This window comes from Penicillium mononematosum (assembly GCF_028829835.1).
Source record: "Penicillium mononematosum strain IBT 11891 chromosome Unknown utg000005l:1.0-9366267.0:1.0-9372171.0, whole genome shotgun sequence".
NCBI classification, from domain to species: Eukaryota; Fungi; Ascomycota; class Eurotiomycetes; order Eurotiales; family Aspergillaceae; genus Penicillium; species Penicillium mononematosum.
In genome coordinates, this window is record NW_026643275.1 from 1,737,803 (window position 1) to 1,759,721 (window position 21,919).

Below are 21,919 nucleotides of genomic sequence, written 5' to 3' on the forward strand. Positions count from 1 at the left end.
TGTTTGCTTTTTATACATTTGAGAGACTACTGGTAGAAGTTGGAACGTCCAAGCCAGATCTTGCCCATCATTATGTGCAAGATCAATATATCTCTATTTATCGACGGACTTGCTTTAAAACACGGACAACCTTCCAATGTTTTTGAGTCGGGGAGGCCAAATGCTATGTGAAGTGCCGCTTTGGGCGAACGCGGGTACGTGTACCCGGGCCGGGAGTCTGAAAAGGTCCAAATACCCCAGCATTGCAAAATAATAGCATGACTCTTGCTTGAGGACTATCGCAACAGACTTGGTCACAGCTTCATACTTAGCTCTTTTCTTTATATATCGCTATGGAGCAAGTGTTTCACGAAGCTGACTTTACGCCACTCCGGCCGCTGGGTAATGATACCTGCTTCCTTAAATCTTCAACTGCTGATAGTCATTAGGACATGCGGAAAAATATTCAACTACGCGGAGCTACTTGGGATTGTATCTCAACGTGGGCCTGACAGCTCTCTATAAGCGACCAAACGGGGTCCCCGTCAGACCGGCCCTCTTTCACGCTCTCTCGATGCTCATCTCGAAGCACCCTATACTTTCGGCCATTCCGTTTGCTATTGATACACCAAATCCGTATTTCGTCCGTCTTCCTAGGATTACACTAAGCGAGATTGTGACCTTCATAAAAGACGATGTGAATTTGCCGAACTCGGATTGGATAGAGGTCCTCGACAAGGTCCTTGAGGAGCAACACAATTGCCCCTTCGAGGTCCAGCCAAGCAAGACACTTCCATTCTGGAGATTTTGCGTACTGGAGAGCAGCAATTGCCCTGACAGCTTTGGCCTTGTGTTCATCTTTCACCATTCACTTATGGATACCAGGAGCGCTCTGTCGTTCCACGACGAACTGGAAGGGTATATGGCTCAATATTCCGGTCTTGAGACAAGTGATACGGTTTATAGTCCTTCTCTTGCCCTTATCCCTCCCCTAGAAGGCTTGTATAGACTCCCTGTGTCGCAGGAATTCTTCCAATCCCAAGAGAACTATACCGAGCCATCTCCCGATAGCTGGACGGGTGCTGCTCAGTTCAGGCCTGTAAAGACTCGCTTTTCTTCTTTATGGCTATCTGGCGTTGACACAGAAGCCCTCATTGCACTGAGCAAGAAAGAACGGACCTCCGTCACGGCGGCACTTCAAGCGCTCATCGCGACCTGCATCTTTTCTGTTCTTCCGTCAAGGTATCATACACTACAGGGTGACTGTGCAGTATCACTACGAAAGCTTCTTCCAGAGCCGGTCACCGCGAGCACTTTGGGTTGCTATGTCGGATCAACATCCACAACGTACCACAGAAAGCCATCTTTCAATTGGGATGAGGCTCGCCGTACCAAGGTGACTATCGAGGATGCTATGGCACGGAAAGGGGGTGACATGCCGGTTGGATATTTGGCATTCATTCAAAACCAGCATCACTGGATGCTACAAAAGCTTGGCCGGAAAAGAAGGAGTGCATTTGAATTATCCAACGTTGGGTCAAGTTTTGCTTCGCGGGGAGCATCAAACTTCCAAATTCAGGGTATGTTATTCAGCCAGAGCTCTAGTGCTTGCAGCGCCGCGATCAAGATCAGTGCTGTGACAGGGCGGGATGGAAGATTGGTGCTGGGCTTCACCTGGCAAGAAGGGGCTGTAGAAGCCGACATGATCGAAGGGGTCAAAAGGGCTCTCAAGGGCGAGATAGAAAGATTAACACTGTCTGCGTAGGATTATCGAATGGATATTAGGAATACCATTTTGTTCTCGGAATCCAATGGTTGATGCGAATATATAGTTCTCAAGCATCCAGTCTCTAGTTTTGGTAGGTTCTTACCACATCGTATAAAAAGACATGCTTTGTTTATAAATGAATGAACCAAAAGCGACGATTCATATGAAAATATAGCTCGACCTGTTCGATTACGCCAGTATACATAATAGAACAATAAGTGGAGACTGTTTGAATCTACAAGTTCGTGTGGCACGATGAAAAAGAGGAAGGTAGACAGTAAGTCTTCTATGTGTAGCCTCATAATCTCAATAAAGAGATAAATAGGAAATAGTTCGGTACAATTCTCTTTTCTAGAACAATCAGAGGTTATCGTTTATCCCGACAAGCTTCACCGTCGCTATTATGTCAGTGCCTCGGGTCTCAGTACCCGGAATGGCCAAATTAAAAGGCAACGTCCATCTTTCTGCGAGTTTCAACCTGTCCATTTATCTTGTCACTAATTTCATTACAATTACAACCCCATCTCTACAATGACTCGACTTTCTGACTACCGCGTGCTTTCCTTCGATGTCTACGGCACCCTGGTCGATTGGGAGGGAGGCATTCTCGCTGCATTCCAGCCCACTTTAGACAAGACTAAAGCTGAATTCTCACGCGAGCATCTTCTCACCGTCTACCACGAGCTAGAACGCGAGCAACAGAGCAAGACTCCCGACATGCCGTACCATCAGTTGTTGACCACTATTCACCCCAAGTTCGCCGAGCGTCTCGGTCTGGATGTCCCCTCTCAGGAGGAAAACAACCGATTTGGGGAGTCAGTCGGCAGTTGGCCCGCGTTCCCAGATACTGTCGATGCTCTCAAGCGTCTCTCCAAGCATTTCAAGTTGGTTGTTCTATCAAATGTTGATCGTGCATCGTTCGCCAAAACCAACGCTGGCAGTCTAGAGGGCTTCCCCTTCGATTTAGTTATCACTGCTCAAGATGTGGGCTCTTATAAGCCCGATATTCGCAATTTCGAATACATGTTGAGAACTGTGAAATCGACATTCGACATTGAACCCTCGCAGGTCCTGCAAACCGCCCAGAGTCAGTTCCACGATCATCATCCTGCCAGCAAGATTGGAATTAAGTCCGCCTGGATTGAGCGACCCGGTGCCACGATGGGAAATCTGTCGGATAATATTTACGATTGGCGGTTCGACACTATGGGCGACATGGCCAAGGCATATGAGGCCGGACAATAGATATTGATGTACGAAGTGATGTCTCTAGCTGCTTAGACTTTCACCCGCTCAAATTCTTCGCCCACTGAGTGGATTGCTTGTACTACTCTACCTTTACATCATAATGTATCCCAAATAGCTGTCCGCATTCTGCTAATATTCTTATGGGCTCGAAACCTCATTGTAATCTCCTGCACGGGAATTGTCGATTTCAAATTGAAACAGAAAGGTACCTTAGTGTGCAAAAAGAAATTTAATCTGTCCAAATAAGTGCGAATATTTGACAGTTACCGACAATGATCCGCGTGGTGTTCTGCCGGTGACATCGCCACTCATACTCGCCGGGTACATGTACCCGAGTCCAGGACTAAAGGCCCTGCTTTGCTAGTTTGCATACGAAGAGTTTCTTCCTCCTCCATCTCCCTGGTAGCATGTAGCGTCAAGAGATGTCTAATGTAAATTATAAATATAAACAAACATGCATCTTCCTCTTTTTTCAGATATAAGGCATCTCACACATTTCTACCTATGTAGATACTGCATGCGTCTCGTCGGCCTTAACCTTCCGCGGTTTTCACTTCGCCTTCGCCATTACTCATACCGTGCCACAAGTAAGTCAAGGAATCTTTTTTTTTCCTTTTTTTAATATCACTCTGAGCGGAGGTTCCAATGCTGACCTATTGCTTCAGTTGCGAGACAAGTCTCTGTTCATTGGAAAATGCCACATCAACGGTGAAAGGGTTGAGGCCCAATCGGGCAAGACCTTTTGGAGGTTACTGGTAAGTGAAATTGTAAACAGCCCATGTAGCTAAGGTTTTGACAACCGATAATCAGATCCAGCCACCAACAAGGTCATCGGAACATGACCACAATTCAACACAAAAGACACCGAGAGAGCCATCAGGGCAGCTTCGGATGCATTCCCTTTATTTCGCAATACGCCAGTACGCAAAAGGTCTCGACTACTGTGGCGTTGGAATGACCTCATCCTACAGCACCTGGACGACTTGGCGACTTACGCGCATTAGTATCGCCTTGTCCACTCTTATCCCTATACAAATGCGTGTTTCTAATGCGCTTCGCTACCCTGTATAGAAACATATGCTTGGAGCAAATAAAGCTAAAGTGGAAGACAACTAGTATGGAATTGGACAAACACTGTATGAGCAGTGGTGAGCCCTTGGCCTACGATCTCACACAGTGAGGGTCCAGTACCTGGCACATTCTTGGTGCACCATATGATATAATAGAAACACCAACAGAACCCGAGCCTTTGGATGATATTAACAGTAAAGAAGAGAAATAAATTCAAAGAACACGTAATAACTGGTGTTATTAAGCTGAAAAGACAATATGTTCGGGTATCAACATGAATAAATCTCCCGGGTACACTCACCCGGCCATCTGTATGTGGACAATATTTAGAATATAGATCGGCAGGTTGCACTCATTTACAAGCAATATTATTCCTTAATCTGTGTAAATCCTTAGGTTTCTTCTTCTCTTGTTTCCCCCGGCTTTCAGGTTGTCTACCCAGTCCGCTCGGTTGGCTATGTGCATCAACGCGCATATAAACGCACCAAGTCACTGCCCTAGGGGTTTTTCTTTCCAGACAATATCGATAACAGATCTTTGTTATCTCTTTGTGTTTACTTCTCTTCTTTCCTTTTCATTTTCATCATATCTGTTGTATCTGAACCCGCCACGCCCTCAACGCGCACAGCAGTCCATGGACCTGCGACGCACAGAACCAAAGAGGATTTAGATGCTGTCATCAATGTCCGCACTGTGCAGATGGTCATTGATTATGACAAGGGCATTGGGAACTGGTAAGGGGAATACCATGATACTTGTGAAGAATAAGATAAGCTGACCACGGTAACCAGATGGATGGGAGATGCGCCCGAATCATTATCTGCAATGCCGTCATTGACGAGAACGAGATTCTTAGCAAGAAGCTGGTCGAAAAGACGGTAAGCCTCGCCCTTATTGTCCGATGAAGGCCTGTTATATCTAACACTATCCTTTCCTCAACAGGCTCAAGTTGGTGTAGTCCTCTACGACAGTCTCGCTACTTTGGCAGCCAAGTACCCCAACTGGATCCAGAATTTCCGTGACAAGAATAATGGCACATATATTGCCTTTGACACGCCTGACTCAAGCAATCTGTTGAAGAAGATGCGCGAGTTGGGCATCAATATCGGCAGCTGCGGTGTCCAAACTGTTCGGTTGGGCCCTATGCTGATCTTCGAAGAAGCTCATATCGCTCCTCTTCTGGTGGCTTTTGAGACTGCGTTTTCACAGTTCGCATAGATCTGAATAAATAGTACTTTTAGTTTATACCGATAATGTGTGCTGCGTTAGCTAAATATGAAATACCCCGGTCTTACTCCGCAATTTGGAACTTCCCCGCACTCTCCCAATTCTCGAGGCTGAAATGTCGACTTGTTTTCCCAACTTGTTATTTTATTGACTTGAAGGTGAAGAGGCAACGAGGCAACCAGACAAAAGAAACTCACCTACTTGAGCTGGCGGTGACCACGCGATGCCTCGATACTGCGCCGCAACCAGAACCTTGGCAGACAATCATCGGAAATAGAGGCTGAGCTTGCTATAAAATGAAAGCACCTTGCAGTTGTCCCTGCTGATGTTTATCTCTCTCAATCGCTCTAGCTTCCACATCTCCACACCACACCCTTTTCCTCGAACAAGCGAAAATCAACATAGTCGAACTACGCCCATCAAGTTTACTCGTACGCTGCCTTTGCTCGTCTTTTTGTTGGTCGCCAGTCAAATGAGCTTCGAGGATATCCAGAGCGATCTCAAGAAAGAGACATACCATTACAACACACCAGAGGCATTCATTCCGTATGAAAGTGTCCAAAAGATATGGGTCGGGGATCGGCTCGAACAGTTTCTGAAGACCCAAGATCCAAGTCTGGGTAGATCAGACATAGCTGTAGCTCGAGAGGGCTTATTGCGTACGATATCCATACTCACCGGTGTCGTTCCTCGAGATTGGTCGGGATGGTCAAGGTTCCGACAAATTTTCTTCCCGCCAGATGATGATGTCGCCGATCGTCGCCGCGACAAAAACATCCTCGACTTCACCAGAGAGGAACTTGAGCGCGACTCCTTCCTTCGGGATACCAACCTGGCGGGCCACTTCGTGACTCATAGGTGGAGTTACTTTCCAGTTGTTTTGAACGACAATGAGGCAGATGGGGAAGATGAGGAAGACTCTTATGGAGAGAACTACCGGTTACCGCTCTTCCGGGAGGACCATGTGCTTCGACAGGGTGGCTACGGAGAAGTGACCAAGGAGATCATACCTCCGAACCATATCATCCTGGGCCATTTGAGCGATGACATTGGTATACCAAAGGCACCTCATCCAGTAAGTTCCATAGTACATGACTTAATACGGCTGGTCGCTCACAGGTCTCCTTTTCGGGCAGGTCAAACTCATCGTCGCCCGAAAGCGCTTCTTCCCCAGGGCAAATTCTGACCTTGAAGTGAGACTATTGAAACTTCTCCGATCAAGCCTGTCCAGTCACAAGCAAATCGTTTCTAATCTTGCGATATTTAAAATTAGAAATGAATGGAACATCATCATGCCATGGGCGGACATAGATTTGGAAGATTTCTTGGCCGGAGGTTACAGAGAAATGCAATCTACTCCACCTGCACCTCTCCTGGACGATCTAATCGCGGAGTCCAGAAAGGTTGCCTCTGCCATTCATTTCCTGCACGAAAATCTCCAACTCGAAAGCGAATGGGAGGAGTTTCGCCAGCTAGCAATTTGTCATGCGGATCTCAAGCCCCGAAATGTATTGGTCTTCAAGCGCGAGGGCTCTTCTACGGGAGTTTGGCGAATTTCCGATTTCGGTGTCTCACGAGTAGCAAGGCGTGCTCTGTCGGAAACTAGGAGGCGAGGCTCAGGATACACGACTAGTTTGAATGATCATTCTCCAAAAGGTGGCGCATACCAGGCACCAGAGCCCCGTACCCAACGAAGGAGCGACGTCTGGTCGTTCGGGTGCATACTAGTGCGCGTTTTCGCCTTGGGTCTTGATCCTGCGAGTTTGGCAGAACTTGACGAAAGTCGAAGAAAGCCACTGGTCGGCCGCGTCCTCGACGATTCTTTCTATCAAAAGGATCCTCCTGCTCTGCATCCGAGCATCGAATCTTGGCTTCAGAGTTTACCAGCCCAATATCACACTACTCATAACCTTGGTTTCCTTGAGAAAATGCAGAAGCTTCTTCGCTCAATGCTTCAGATAGATTACCATCAACGCTCATCGGCACATGAAGTTCGAAGCGATTTACATGCACTTCATTCAAGCGGATCATCAAGGATGTCAATCCATTCCCCAGCCAGTACTGAGACCTACCAGGGAACCGATCATGGTATCGACCCACCTCACCCGTCCGCACCAGTGGAAGGAGTGGGTGTTCTTGTTACTGTCATAAAGTCCGGGACCATCGACAATGTCCGCCAAGCTCTGCGAGGCAATGTTGACGTGGAACAGTGCGACCAGGGTGAAAGGCCTTTGATCCATGCTATTGAAGTGACAAGCCCTGCTAAGATCAAAGCACTTTCCGAATATCAGCGGAAATTCCACAATCGAAATTTGAACGTGCGCGCCCCTTCGTCTAAAGGGAAAACGCCGCTCTATCTTGCAATTTGCAAGGGCGACGTCGATACTGTGGAAGCTGTGATCGATGCTAATATTGGTCCTGATTCAAACGCCGACACCAATACTTTGTTGAGCGAACTGTGCGGTGATAAGACTCCGCTCATGCAAGCTGCCTTCCTTGGTCACACCGGTGTGATCTCATTGCTTCTGGAACGGGGTGCAGACCACAGAATCTGCGTGCAACAACAAAAGCTGAACTGCCTACATTATGCGGTGAAATTTGGTAATCACGCTAAAGAAGATGTCATCGGGGCTTTCAAGTACAAGATGATCTTCGATCAGCTTCCGCCCAATATACCGCTCGACAGTGGAGGGAATCCACCAAAACCGGTAGCATATGTGACGCCGATGTTGATGCACATCCGCCTCGCGCTGGACGGTTCATGTACATCTTTGGAGCCAGACTCTTTGTGGGGAAGGAAGTTCAAGGCACTTTTAGATGGAGGAGCGAGTGCAAAAAGGACGTACGGTGCAGGAACCCCTTTGGAGACGAGTCCTTTAGAAATTGCTGTGATGCAAAACAACCTCCTGGTTGTCAGGGCGCTTGTCGGTGCGGGTGCAACCCTTCCAGTGGGCTACTCCGTACCGCATGGAACCTTTAAGCACATCAAAAAATTGCTCAAAAATGTTAAGAGAGAACATCCAGTTCCGGGGCATTGACTTTTCGATGGTACAATTTTTCATTTCTCGTTTATACGTTACCTCCGGTTTTATATCCCCCCAGCGATATCGTTCGATTTTGAAGGATTCGACTGCGAATGCACATTTTCTTTTCATTGATATTGACAAAAGACACCATCTGCATATTCACATTCTCAAATATATTCTCTTCTTATCATACATATGTATTTCCCAGAGTTGTACTTTCCCTGTCTTCCTGGCATGGTGTCTTCGGGTATAGGGGCTCCAAGAACGGAGCATGAATCAGAACCTGTTCTTTTGTTGCGCGGTTGACTATGGTATTATCAGCACAGTTCAGCTGGAGTGAGCATGAAACCTTACATATGGAGTTCATGTTTTCTAGTGACACGTCCTTCGTTTTGGGGACCTGAAATATTAGCATGACGCGTAGAATAGAAGAAACAGAGACTAACCAGCAGGAAAATCAGGATGAGTGCCAATACGTTCATGCTTCTATATTGATAGTCAGTATATAAGCGGATGAGACATTGGAAATGGTAATCTCACGAGAAGAAGAAGAGAAGATGTGCCTCGCGCCCAAATGCGTTGGTCAACTCAGGCACAAAAAGTACTAAGAGCCCAAGACCAAGGAAATTGATCATGACACTAAAGCTCATTCCCACCTCTGGCATTCGTTAGTCTGTGATAGCAAAGTAGCAAAGTAGCAAAGTGAAGAAGAGGATCAACATACCGCGCACGCATAGAGGAAACACCTCAGCACTCAGTGTGAAAGGAATAGGTCCAGCACCAATTGAGTAGAAAAACACAAAGAATACACTGGTAAATACTGAGACCAGCATTAACCGAGTCTGATGGTGTACAATTTCGAAGAAGCCGCTAACTGCGACCAGACTGAAAAACATCCCAATAAATGAGACAAGTAGCAGAGGTCGGCGTCCACGCAAGTCAATGTATATGTATGCAGGGAAAGTAAACAGAAAATTGGCTAGGCCAAAGGCTTTTTGTTGCGAATTAGTTGGATTCCTTGTCAAGATATCTTTTTCATAATCACGTACCGAAATTGTACCATTTGACGGCCGTGGCGTTGGGAAACAAGCCTTCACTCGGTTCCCCCGCGTCAACATGCTCGGGATGCAAAATCGAGGAGGAATAGAATGTTAAAACGTTGATCTGTCGGTTTAGAGGAGACCAGGCGTCAGTCAAGTGCAACCATACAATATTCCAGACGCGTAGAGAGCTTACACCACATAGTTGTTGTGACGCCATCACGATCGAAGCAACTGTGCATGCTCTTCGAGTTCGTTTATCGGTGGCGAGATACATCATCCGCTTGAAAAAATTGCCTTTGTTGATCCATTTTTGGTAGGCATAGATCTGTTCTCCCTCTGACCACCATGAGTTCCCCCCCGTGACGGTCCCACACTGTCACAGCTTCGGTCTGAAGCTGTGCATGGATGTAGTAAAGATCCCGGGCAGCTTGAATGGGTGTTCCTCGGAGCTCAAGGAGGCTTTTGTATGCCTCGGGATATCGATTCCTTTGTATCAGAAATCGGGGCGACTCGGGACACATAAACACCAAAAATAAAAGGACAATGGCGGGGATTATCGCGGTCGCCAGCAGTACTCTCCAACTGTCCATTACAATTAGGGCGCATAAGAAACCGAGAAATATTCCACTAGATGACGGTTAGATAATGGCCTGTGAAGAGAGTTCGGACGTACAGTGCATCGAAAAGTTGCCACATCATCAAGACTTTACCTCGATGTCGACCAGGTGCTGCCTCAGCGGCAAATATAGGAGCTATGGAAGCTTTTGATCCGATCTATCAGAAGGTGTCAGATACTAAGAACGAGAAACGGGATGGGAATAAGAAACATACCCCCACACCAAGAAGTACTCGGCAGACGAGTAGTGTCTTCCAAGTAGTGCAACGAGCCGTTCCTGTGTTCAATATTGGAATCAATCGTCAAGGAAGGTTTAGGGTCAAATACTACCTATCACAAGAGCGACACAGAAAACAGCAGAAACGAAGAGCGCTGGGCGTCTTCCAAACCTTTCTTGCAGCGGATCACTCAACCATGTCCCTCTGTAGGTGTTAGAGTATGAACGGTAAGATGTTGAGATACACATACATCAAACTTCCCGAAAGCCAAGGAGCTGCATTGATGACTCCAATCACAAGCTTCTTATCGAGGCCAAAATCAACCTCCCAGTTTAAAAAAAGAGAGCTGGCATTGATTGTTGATTGTTGCCATCCCCTATTATAATTGTCAAAAGATTCTCCCGATTGGCTAACAGAATAGACATACTGTGTGATTGCCGCACAAGCCGTGGCCATAACAGTCACAAGAAGACCCCTAGTTTGCAAGAATGACAGATAACTCTTCGAATTCTCGTTCTTTATAGCCTCGAACTCCGCAGGGGTGAACCCGGGCGGAGTATCGCCCCATCGCTGTTGTGCTATCCTTGCGCCCCTGATAAGTATTTCCAAATCGACGACGCCGTTGAGATTAACACGCTTATGAAATTCCTCGACCTCGGCCTCTAATTGGGCGGGTTCTTGGTTGGCGAGTGGGTTGTCTATTCTGATTGACCAAAAGTCATTAGAAGTTGCTTCCAGGAACAGGGCTTAGGAGGGTCATGTGTTACGTTGGGGGAATCGAAGGCTGCGCTTCTTCACTCATCTTGCCCGCCTTGCCAATCAGCACGTTTGGGAGGGCTTAGAAAAGAAAATGTACAACAAAGCAAGAGGAAATAATTGGTGAGAAGATAAGTCGAAGCACGAATCCTGGGCCTAGGTGAGAAATCCTCTTGCTGAGTCAATACACGTTTGAGGGGTTTTTATAAGAGCCTCCTAATTTTCACCTGGGCAAATACCCTCTATGGATTTTGATAATTTTAGCACTAAGGCGCAGTGGATTCGACAGTTGATCTGACATCTTCCGAACTTCAAAAGCCCTCTATGATAAATTGCGCTAAGCTCGCCCTAGGACGAACTTCGAGAATATAGAAGCTGAATTACGGGTAGCTGCGGAAGAAAAGGTTGGGATGTTAGTCTTTGATAGTCGATTTCCCCGGGATTACCCCATGTTTACTCGGGATATCTTACTCTACGGAGACTTTCAAGCCGAAATATGGCTTGCCCACATGTTAATGCTAGACGTGAGGAGTAAACCATACCACATGTCAGTATATCCCCGAGATCCGGTGATTTTGCTTCTATTTACCCCTCACGAGCATGAGCGAAATGAACAAAGACAATATGCACCTATGGGCGTATGCCGCGTAGAAAGCAAACATGCATCGACTGCGCTATGGCAGAGCTTGCATAAGGGGACAGGCTGGAAAGATAATAATTGGCTGAGATGGAGCATCACAGCCACAGTTGGTGTTAGTTGGTCTTGATTGAAATTAACCCCATGCCAGGCGTCGGGTGACATCTGTCAATTAAATTAAAAATACGGTAGGTCCTTGGCATCATCTTAGGGCTATACGAAGGGGCTCTTCGGGAAACCCCGAATGTGGTGTTGCTGTCAATGTGCTCACTATCCTCATTGATCCTATTAAATCTTCCACTTCTGGTCTTAGGTCCTAATCCACACTATGTACTCCGGACTTGGCCTCGAATTCCCAGTCAACATAGCCTCAAAATGTCTTCAAGCTACCCACAAACTGAATTGGTTTCCACCACGCTCAGAGAAGGAATAAGCGGTTATATTAGCCGTGCAAAGCTTGAGAATAGGCTTTATGACATATTCGGGCGGAAAATCGAAGTTGTAGTGAGCATTACGATGATATCCCCCATACAAGCTCAGTGTGAAGGCTAAATCAACCATATCTCCCAGTACTTTTGCGGCCTAATTACTTTCCAAGCAAAACGAGAAGTTAAAGAGGTAAGCCTTCTGTCTGAAGATAATATTGATTGCCTGTTGCTAACGGTGATTTCTTTAACTCTAGCATGAGATTGCGTACGTAGATTTCTCAAAGCCGTCTGGATGGTTGCTGATATTTGACTTGAACAGGGACCTCTGCGAAGATGAACGGGTCAATTGGAACTGAAGAAGGTCTATGCCAGGGTTCTAGAACTCATTTTCAGTCAAATTATGTTCTTTAACATGAAACTATGTCAAAATCTGCCTTGCGGCTTAGCTGTAATCGTAAATTTCGCCACGAGGATCCAAGGGGCTGTGCCCTACCTCGGCCCTCACGACCCCATTTTCAGCGTGGGCGTAATAGGAAAAGAACACACCTTATGCAAATTACATCTTATCCATAGCCTCCCACTAGTGCTTAATGCAGCCCGGGTAGTGTATATTTCAGGGGTGTGAGCTTGTCATGAGTCGGGCGTGAACCGTCTCTATGTATTGCCTGATTTCCTATGCTACACCAATGAACCATAAGCATGACAGGGTAAGGCGTCTTTTTTTTAAATTTGTTTTTCCTTTACAAGGCAGTTTTGACAACTTGGAGCTCATATTTAAATATAAGTAACCTCGCATAGCGATAATTCTTCAACTCTTTCCTCAAAATCTACTTGAATCCAAGGGATAATTCTCTGCAGTGCCCAGATTGGAGATGGTTACCAGTTCAGCGTATCCTACATTTTGTCTCCACGATGCTCCGGTCAGCATTTCTCTTTACCAGAGTCATGGTCAGTCTGGCATTATTTGAAAAAGCTGAACCGGTGCTGACGTTTGCACCTTATAGTTGATACACCAGAGAGACTCATTGCTACTGTTTTCAACGACAACGGCTTGTTCCAAGAACATATTTCAACAGCGCCACTTCCAAAATTACGCATCGTGTAAGATTCTTATATTAATTTATAGATTCCTCCAGCTTGGCTTACTCTGATTTCCGTGGGATCCAGCTCAATACGCTCCAAGTCATCAATCACGCCACTTCAGATCTCAAAGGATGTTCTCCAGGTGCTCAAGGATGCATATAAGATTGGCGATGAATTATGGGACTTGACTTCGACATTCGGAGACAAACCCATGAGTGCAGCTGTAGGTGAAGGGGCAATGAAAGTACAAAGTGGTGAGAATGGTATCCAAGGTAGGCTGTTCTCCAGATCCCTCCATATACTCACAGGACCTAAGCAATACTTTAGATATTTCTTACAGACTCACATACCCGACGCCGGTGGGAGTTGAGGAGTGGACTATGCGCCATATCGGTGTTTTCCACCACCATGATCCTAATGACCTTGAAAATCTCTGGATCTTCTTCCATGTCGGCCGTGATACACCCATGCAGAAAGAAATTGAGCAATATGCTGCACTGTCTCAGCAGGGGCTGCGCTCAGATCATGCGTGGCTTGCGCTTCATTCTTCTGCGTTCTCGTCTTGTCTGCATAATTGGCGCTCCTACGTTAACCGTCTAGGCTATGACGTGGATAGACATGTCAGTATCCGTGTCCGCAATATTTGTCCCTCGGCTTGGCTGACTTGCATTTTAGAGTGACAGATCTCTGGGCTTTATCTTGAGGAATATCGACCACATTTTGACCGCCGGAGGTGACAGCAACTTAACGGCCATTCACAACACACGCGACCTTCTCTTGCCCACTTCATACAGATTGAGGGTTATATTAGAAACTCTCACGAAACTAGGTCATTTGAGCAGTATTCTGGGCTCACATCATACCGGTGCAGACAATGGCTTCCGGAAACTTGCCACATGTGCGGCATACCACAAAGATCGTGTCGAGGGGTTTGTTGTTGGGGTAGAAGTCCTAAAGGAGAAGGTCAAGGATATCTTGAACATGGTAAGCAACAACTGCCAGAACATAGCAGCTACGCCCTTGGCTGACACGCATGCAGACTACATTAGGGCTGGATTTCAGGATGACCAACCAGATGCTCGACCTCAACAACCGAATGGTTGAATTAAACAACCGCATGCTCAACGCAAATCAACAGCTGCTCGAACTTGGAACTAAAAGCTTTGATGACAATGCAACGGTCAAGGTGGTCACTATCTTGACGCTTATATACTTGCCTGCAAGCCTTGTATCGGTAAGTATCCCGAGACCCCCAGAATGAAATTTGTTCTCACCCTTTAATAGTCTATCTTCGGGATGAACTTGTTCAAGTTTGACGATGGGACAACCGAGGAATTCAGAATATCTAAGCAATTCTGGATCTATGTTGTTGCTACAATCATCTTGGCGATCATTACTGTCAGCGTGTATCTATGGACTCGCAAGGAACAGGTGAGAAGGCGCAATTCCCACCCGGTGAATGGGACATCGCAGGATGCTGAGAAGGATGCCGATACTTGACGAGTTGCCTGCGAGGGAATACGTTGAAATTCTATATTGACTGGCTTAGCTTGACAGTCGTTGAATCTTTGGGGGAATTCGAGTGGCAAAGCCTTTTGACATATAAGACAGATAGACTGTGTTGCTTTCTATATATTTTTGCGTTTACATATTCATATAGTTGGTGGATAGACTGTTCATTTTGGTTGCAAGTTCCCAAAGTTGATTAATTAAGTGGGGAACATAGCGAGAGGTCATATAGACACTTTAACAGAATCTCAAGTGATTTAGCTTTATAATGTCAATAGCAGCTATCCCTTCCATCGAACAGTTTCCTGGTCTAGCGGTTATGATTTTCCGTTAACAAATGCGATTAGCAGATGTTCCGGAAAGGTTCTGGGTTCGATTCCCAGGGAAACTATTTTTGGTATTTTTGCTAGGTAAATGTTAGCAAAGGTACTTCTTTTTATTCGCTTTTATATCTAACATGGAATTTCTTTTCTTTCGCTCTTTCTCTAAGCAAACAAACTATCAGCAGATACAGGGGTATTTGTTGTTGAATACAGAAACACGATCTGTATAGCATGTATGTTGAGATCAAAGATAGTATATGAAAAACACTATGAATATGGAAATTCCAATGTACTGTGAAAAGTAATATTGATTTGTCTATCTTCTTCATACATGGAAAGGAGCATCTATTTATGCTCCTTTTTCGTATACCCCCATTATGGTAGAATAGAAAGGACTCGGTGAGAAAACAGGACTCGGTGAGAAACAACAACAACAAGAAGAAGCAAAAACTGACTGAAAGCAGGCTCAATTGGAATACCGAAGCGCTGATGCAGTGAGATAACGACCTGTACACTGAGGACAGCAATGTCATGATCAAACTGCATATAGCCGGGGGAGCCAGGCTTCTTCAGGCAGGAGCCTGAGAGCAGATCCTTCGTGTATGGGATCTGCATTCTTGATGCCGAGTTAGGGTTAGCGTTGCATCACGAAAAAGGCCAGTATTAATGAGAATTAACTGGGATTTTCAACATTTGTGCTACCCAGAAAATAGGATTGTATGTCCTAGCTGTATATATTAACGCTGTTATGCCGTCTAATATATATAGCTGCATGGATGTAGGGGAAAAAATATATTTATCTAGGGATGAGTCTACACTGAAAACCACAATTTGAAAAAAAGGGAATCAATTGATATATTTTGTTTAAATCTATCCAACAGACAATTTACTCCAAGCGCAGCTTCTCAAACTCCTTAATCTGCTCCTCGAGACGGGCAGCCTCGCCCTCAGCATCACGCAGACGCTTCTCCTCCTGCTCACGGACCTCAGCCTTGACCTTCTCCTTCCAGCCAGGGCCGTTGATGATACCCTGGGACCTGCGAACAGTCTCGCGGGCCTTGTTAAGGCTAGCCTTGGCCTTCTCCTCCTGCTCCAAGGCAACTTCCTTGGAGACGCGGAGGTAGACAGCGGCCTCGGCACCGACAGCAGCCACCACGCAGCCAGAGGGAGGGGTCTTGTTCTCCGGGCCGAGGTGGGACAGCTCGCCGAGGGTCTTACCACCCAGAGACTTGATGGTGGTCATCTCCTCGGAGACGGTCTTTTGGCTGGTAGCGTCGTAGGTCTGGATGATGATGTCGCCCTGGGTCTTGACGTCGTACTGGGACAGGATCGAGCGGATGGCCTTGGAGGTGTTGAGGATGAGCTCGTAGGCCTTGGCGGCGGCGGGGTCGTCGAATTCGGCGACGTACTCGGGGTACTTGGCCTTCATGATCGAAATGGTCTCGTCGCCCGCGCGGCGGGGCAGACGTTGCCACAGGTGCTCGGTGACGAACGGCATGATGGGGTGGATCAGGGTCAGGGCACCCTCGAGAGCAGTGTAGAGGGTCTGCTTGGCAGACTCCTTGGTTTCGGCCGAAGCATCGTCCGCCAGCAGGTACTTGGAGTTCTCGAGGAACACATCACACAGCTGGGCGTACCAGTACTGGTAGGAGATCTGGGCAGAGTTGGAGAAATCACGCTGCTCAAGAACCTCGTTCATCTCCTTAGCGGCGGTGTTGAACTTGTGCAGAATCCAGCGCTCGGAAAGAGATTCATTGCCAGTCTTCTTAACACCAGCCTGGGGTTTGAAGTCATCGCCCAGCTTGCCGAGGACGAACTTGGTGGCCTGGTAGATCTTGTTACAGAACTTACGGTAGCCGTGAATGACCTGGATATCGAAAGCGATATCACCTCCTGCAAATCATTATTAGCAAAATAGAATCAAATGGGGACATGAGACGAAACCTACCACCAGTGGTGTAAGAGACAAGGGCGAAGCGGAGAGCGTCGGCACCACACTTGGGGATACCCTTGGGGAAGGCCTTCTTCTGGTACCTGGTAGCAGCAGCAATCTCCTTATCGGCGATGTTACCCAACTGCAGCTTGTCGTGAAGACTCTGCAGCTGAATACCCTCCATAACATCGATAGGATCGATGACGTTGCCCAGAGACTTGGACATCTTGCGGCCATCAGAATCTCTGATGAGTGAGTGGCAGTAGACCTCGCGGAAAGGAACCTGACCAGTCATCTTGAGACCAAGCATGATCATACGGGCAACCCAGAAGAAGAGGATATCCCAACCGGTCTCCAGAACGGAGGTAGGGTACAGGTTCTCGAAGTCGTGAGTCTTGCGGGGCCAGCCCAGAGTAGAGAAGGGCCACAGGCCAGAAGAGAACCAAGTGTCGAGAACATCGGGATCACGGACCAGAGAGAACTTCTTACCGGGGAACTTTTCCTCGGCCTTCTTGCGAGCATCTTCCTCAGTACGGCCAGTGACCCAGAGGTTGCCGTCACTGTCATCGCCATCCTCGCCTTCAATCTTGACGAAGTAAGCAGGAGCCTGGTGTCCCCACCAGAGCTGACGGGAAAGACACCAGTCATTCAGGTTGCGCATCCAGCGGAAGTAGCTCTTCTCGGCGGACTCGGGGCGGATAACGATATCGCCCTTTTCAACTGCATCAATGGCAGGCTGAACCAGGCTTTCCATCTTCATCCACCATTGCGGCTTCATGATAGGCTCAATGACATCGTTGGACTTGGCGCAACGAGGCACCTTCATGGGGTTGTGCTCCCACTTCACGTACAGACCCTTCTCCTTAAGGTCCTCGATGACCTTGTAACGGGCATCGAAGCGCTTCATGCCAGCGAAGGGACCAGCGTGCTTGTTGAAGGTACCATCGTCGTTCATGACAGAGATGAACTCCAGGTTGTGGGCCTTACCGCGGTTGAAATCGTTGAAGTCGTGGGCAGGAGTGATCTTGACGGCACCAGTACCGAATTCGGGCTCGACTTCGGGGTCAGCAACGATAGGGAGCAGACGGTCCAAGAACGGATGGCGAGCGCTCTTGCCGATCAGGTGCTGGTAGCGCTTGTCGTCGGGGTGGACGGCAATACCAGTATCACCAACCATGGTCTCGGGACGAGTGGTAGCAATTTCGATGCGCTCGGTGGTTCCGTCAATCTCGTAGCAGAAGTGAGTCAGGACACCGAACTCGACCTTCTTGTCGTAGCCAGGCACATCGAGAAGCGTCCGGCCCTCGATCTCCTTGTTCTCGACCTCGAGGTTGGACAAGGAGGTGTTCAGAGCCACACACCAGTTGACCAGGCGGTTGGCACGGTAGATGATACCCTCCTCGTGGAGGCGAACGAAGGTCTCGGTCACAGCAGCTGACAGATTGGGGTCCATGGTGAAGGCCTCACGGCTCCAGTCGAACGAACCACCAAGTCTGCGCAGGGCATTCTTGATGTTCTTGTGGTATTCATCCTTCCAATCCCAGATCAAGTTGACCATGGCCTCTCGGCCAATGTCGTGGCGAGACTTCTTCTCCTTCTTCCACAACATCTTCTCGACGACACTCTGGGTCGAGATACCGGCGTGGTCCATTCCAGGAAGCCACAGGGTAGTCTTGCCCTTCATTCTTTGCCACCGAATCATAGTATCCTGGAGAGCGTTGGTGAGGGCATGGCCCATGTGAAGAGAACCGGTAACATTGGGAGGGGGAATGGGGATAACGAAGGAGCCTTCCGGCTTGACCTTGCCATCAGGTCCGAACTCGGGCTTGAAGAGATCACGCTCCTCCCACCATTCGAGACGACCAGTCTCAATGGCAACGGGGTCGTAGGCATCGGCGGTCTTATCCTTCTCGGGTTTCGCCTTCTTCTCGACCTTGGGAGCTGCGGCCTTGCTGGCGGCAGCCTTGGCCTTGGCCGCCTGCTTCTCTTCGAACTTCTTGTTCTTTTCGGCCTTCTTGCGCTCCCTTTCCACTAGAAATCACCAAAAGTATCAGCAAATGCTCATTATATAACAATGATTTCCGAGAAAGGTTCCCCGTATAGATTTTGGTGGCAACATACACTCCTTCTCGGTCTTCACCTTGGGAGCTCCGGCAGGTCCGTCCTGCTGACCCTGGGGATCCTTTGCGGTGGTATCGGCGGTCTGGGGAGGTGCGCTGGTCACAGGAGCCGTAGGCTCACCCGCTGTTCACTATAAGCTTCTGCGACATCCGAGAATGAGTCATGGAACTCACTGGGGGGTTTGGGAGGCAGAGTTTTGAGCCATCCTTGAGAATGCACGATATTGAGGAGTAAATCTCCAAGGCGCCGATCGCGCCACGAATCGCCGGATAAGTATCTTGAGAGATGGAGAGGTATAAGGAGGGGTGGTTGTGCGAAATGCGGGCAATTAAATTTCCCACGCTGGATGAACGAATGAGAGCGCGGGGCTTGGTGGGAGGTTCGGTGGAGTCGGCGGGCTCAATGAAGCGCGTTTATATGGCAGTCAACACTCATTGGGGTATTAGGTATTATTAGGTATCTATGTTCCTTTCTTTCGGATGTTCTTTGCTTGCAATTCATCTCTTCTTTTATTTGTTCGGCCAGAAAGACATTGCGATAATCCTCACGTGATACGCCGGAGCCAACGGGTGATCTGAGGCTACATCTACAAGAGCACGATAGGATGAATGGGATTATTTACTTGGGTTATTTATACTTGGTATCAGTTTTTGCTAGCCCGGTCCCGAGTCTATGTATATCATACCATTCCGTAGATGGGTTGACTCATATTGTACGGGTCATGTATAGAATCTCATATATAGAACCCTACCTACGATGTTCAATCAATCCATATAATTCTAGGGGTTCTTCATCCTTTTTTTTTTGAGAATTTCATCCAATGTTTCATTCATAAATATGGAAGCGTTAAGAAAATGCAATGGGTTGTCTTAGGAAAAAGCATCCCTTGAGAACGAAGCACCCAGCAGAAAGGCCAAAACACCAATTCAATTAACAAGGGAGAGATCAATTAAGGAAACCCATGAGCAGCGCTATACAAATAGGAAAAGATGAAAAAGAAGAGTGATTTCCCCATCTAAGACGTTGGTTTATCACGCTCATTGACATGCCAAACGACCTAGGCGATAAGAGGCTTGGAGGGACCCAGCAAATTAAATGTCATGATGTCTTGTCATCAAAGTCGTCTTCATTCAGGATTTGATCGTTTGCCGCAGCCCATCATTCGAAAGGCGGGTGAGAAAGAGGAGCAGGGAGTACGAAGACCAAGGCCATTTCATGTTTTTCGATCGTCGTTGTGCCGTTCATATCGGAATATTTCAAATGCAAAAGGTACGTAATTGTCGTGAGGCCCGACGCAATCTTGACAGCAGCATGCGGAGAACTTGGAAACCGTGCATCGCAGCAAGGAGATCAGAGCCATGATCATCGACAGTTCATGCGGGAGGGATTCAGGGCAGTGTCACATTGTTGTGGCTAAGGGCCGCTGCATCGGCACGCACTGGGTCAAAGTATGCGTGTGCCATGGCCTCCTGAGCAGTCAAACGGTCCTTCAAGATAGGGTCAGTATGGGCAACTTATACAGATGTTAGAACAACTTACGGCATGGTCGTAGCGCAGAAGCTTGTCAAGGAAGTCAATGGCCTCGTCACTGATGAAACGCTGGTTCTCAGCGTTCACAAATGAGTGCCACGGCTTCCGGGGGAAACGGGAGAGGATGTCGTCGTATTGCGGGTCCAGTTCAATGTCGTACTTGTCCAAGTACTCAAAGAGCTCCTCGGTGCCAAGAACCTTGGCGATCTTGACCAACTGGTCCGTGTTGCTACCTCCGTGGAAGAAAGGCTCCTTACGGAAGATCATGGATGCGAACATAGCACCCAGGGACCACATATCCAGAGAATAGTCGTATTCCTGGAAATCAACCAGCAGCTCGGGGCCCTTGAAATAGCGAGATGCAACGCGGACGTTGTATTCCGTGCCCTTGTGGTAGAACTCAGCCAGACCCCAATCGATCAGACGAAGCTATAATATGTTAGAACCATAATTTCCCACCACAACCAATTGATAAAGTCCACTAACCTTGCGCTTCTCATGATCAATCATGACATTGTGGGGCTTCACATCCCGATGCATGATGCCCTTGCTGTGACAGAAGTCCAGCGCCTTAAGCAGCTCGAAAACGTAGAAGCGAACATCGTAATCGGAAAAGCGGGGGTACAGTGTGCGGAAGTCGGTGTTGTTGATAGCCTCGAAGACCAGACTAGGAGTTTTGCTCTGGTTGTCGCGAACAACGTCCAGCAAAGCCACGACATTGGGCCCACCCGCGAGGTTCTGCAGAATCTTGATCTCACGCTTGATCTTCTTCTTCTTGACAGGCTTGAGGACCTTGATAACGCATTTCTGGTAGTTGACGACATTGATGCCCTCGAAAACCTCGGAGTACTTTCCCCGACCTAAAGTAGATAGTCAGAAAGTTTGTTCTCAAATCCTACCTGCAGTTCACAGCTTGCGGCAACTATCTCCGACATCCCGCAAAAAGGACAGGATTTGATCATTTCTCACCTATCTTGCGAACGATTTCATAATTTTCAAGGACACCCCAAGAGATGTTAACACTGTCATAATCCCAGTAGGACCGAGGCATATGCTCGTTGACATCGGCATAGACACGCGCCATCTTGACGATGACAGGCGGTTTCCGAGCGCGCCCACAATTGAGAGATGTGCGGCGGGGTCACGAGGGGCGCGGCCGTGTGACGGAGAGAGGGGCCGGGGATTAGGTTGGCGGATGATACAGGTAGCAACAGGCCCAGCGACTATTCAGCCCAAACGCAGTGCTCGCAAGAGGCCTTGAGCAATGGGATGGACGAAGTGAGATATTGTCGTGATATGATCAGTAGAATGAGAACCGTTCCACCTGAGATCACGGGATCAGAGAGGTTTTGTGGGGCACCGACCCGAAACAGTTAGTGCGAAGAGTGACGGATCCTCTGTTA

The 21,919-nt window shown here is 47.8% G+C and overlaps 7 protein-coding genes across 7 annotated transcripts; 4 read left to right on the forward strand and 3 right to left on the reverse strand.

Moving 5' to 3' along the window:
* Positions 1-553: 553 nt before the first annotated feature.
* On the forward strand, positions 554-1,744 carry N7519_008749 (Alcohol acetyltransferase; the record flags this gene model as incomplete). Its single annotated transcript, XM_057295523.1, has 1 exon — positions 554-1,744. The coding sequence occupies one exon, from the start codon at positions 554-556 to the stop codon at positions 1,742-1,744; it is 1,191 nt and encodes a 396-aa protein (XP_057143405.1).
* Positions 1,745-2,278: 534 nt separating this feature from the next.
* Positions 2,279-2,992, forward strand: N7519_008750 (Haloacid dehalogenase/epoxide hydrolase; the record flags this gene model as incomplete). Its single annotated transcript, XM_057295524.1, has 1 exon — positions 2,279-2,992. The coding sequence occupies one exon, from the start codon at positions 2,279-2,281 to the stop codon at positions 2,990-2,992; it is 714 nt and encodes a 237-aa protein (XP_057143406.1).
* A 1,865-nt stretch (positions 2,993-4,857) lies between these two features.
* On the forward strand, positions 4,858-8,331 carry N7519_008751 (ankyrin repeat and protein kinase domain-containing protein; the record flags this gene model as incomplete). Its single annotated transcript, XM_057295525.1, has 4 exons — positions 4,858-4,944; positions 5,009-5,274; positions 5,645-6,368; positions 6,430-8,331. 4 exons carry the CDS (start codon positions 4,858-4,860, stop codon positions 8,329-8,331), a joined length of 2,979 nt encoding a protein of 992 aa, XP_057143407.1.
* Positions 8,332-8,506: 175 nt separating this feature from the next.
* N7519_008752 (uncharacterized protein) lies at positions 8,507-10,998 on the reverse strand (the record flags this gene model as incomplete). The annotated part of the gene is made up of 13 exons (XM_057295526.1): positions 8,507-8,625; positions 8,674-8,719; positions 8,766-8,805; positions 8,860-8,977; positions 9,044-9,310; positions 9,369-9,483; positions 9,704-9,989; positions 10,036-10,136; positions 10,194-10,255; positions 10,309-10,400; positions 10,447-10,572; positions 10,624-10,899; positions 10,964-10,998. The coding sequence occupies 13 exons, from the start codon at positions 10,996-10,998 to the stop codon at positions 8,507-8,509; spliced, it is 1,683 nt and encodes a 560-aa protein (XP_057143408.1).
* Positions 10,999-12,889: 1,891 nt separating this feature from the next.
* Positions 12,890-14,600, forward strand: N7519_008753 (uncharacterized protein; the record flags this gene model as incomplete). Its single annotated transcript, XM_057295527.1, has 7 exons — positions 12,890-12,965; positions 13,022-13,118; positions 13,185-13,372; positions 13,428-13,720; positions 13,776-14,084; positions 14,140-14,334; positions 14,385-14,600. 7 exons carry the CDS (start codon positions 12,890-12,892, stop codon positions 14,598-14,600), a joined length of 1,374 nt encoding a protein of 457 aa, XP_057143409.1.
* A 1,218-nt stretch (positions 14,601-15,818) lies between these two features.
* Positions 15,819-19,191, reverse strand: N7519_008754 (valine--tRNA ligase; the record flags this gene model as incomplete). Its single annotated transcript, XM_057295528.1, has 4 exons — positions 15,819-16,825; positions 16,881-18,896; positions 18,987-19,081; positions 19,160-19,191. The coding sequence occupies 4 exons, from the start codon at positions 19,189-19,191 to the stop codon at positions 15,819-15,821; spliced, it is 3,150 nt and encodes a 1,049-aa protein (XP_057143410.1).
* Positions 19,192-20,347: 1,156 nt separating this feature from the next.
* Positions 20,348-21,698, reverse strand: N7519_008755 (casein kinase II subunit alpha/alpha'). The gene is made up of 4 exons (XM_057295529.1): positions 21,486-21,698; positions 21,003-21,376; positions 20,526-20,945; positions 20,348-20,473 (listed from the first exon to the last, which is right to left on the reverse strand). The coding sequence occupies exons 1-4, from the start codon at positions 21,598-21,600 to the stop codon at positions 20,375-20,377; spliced, it is 1,008 nt and encodes a 335-aa protein (XP_057143411.1). The 5' UTR covers positions 21,601-21,698; the 3' UTR covers positions 20,348-20,374.
* Positions 21,699-21,919: the final 221 nt, after the last annotated feature.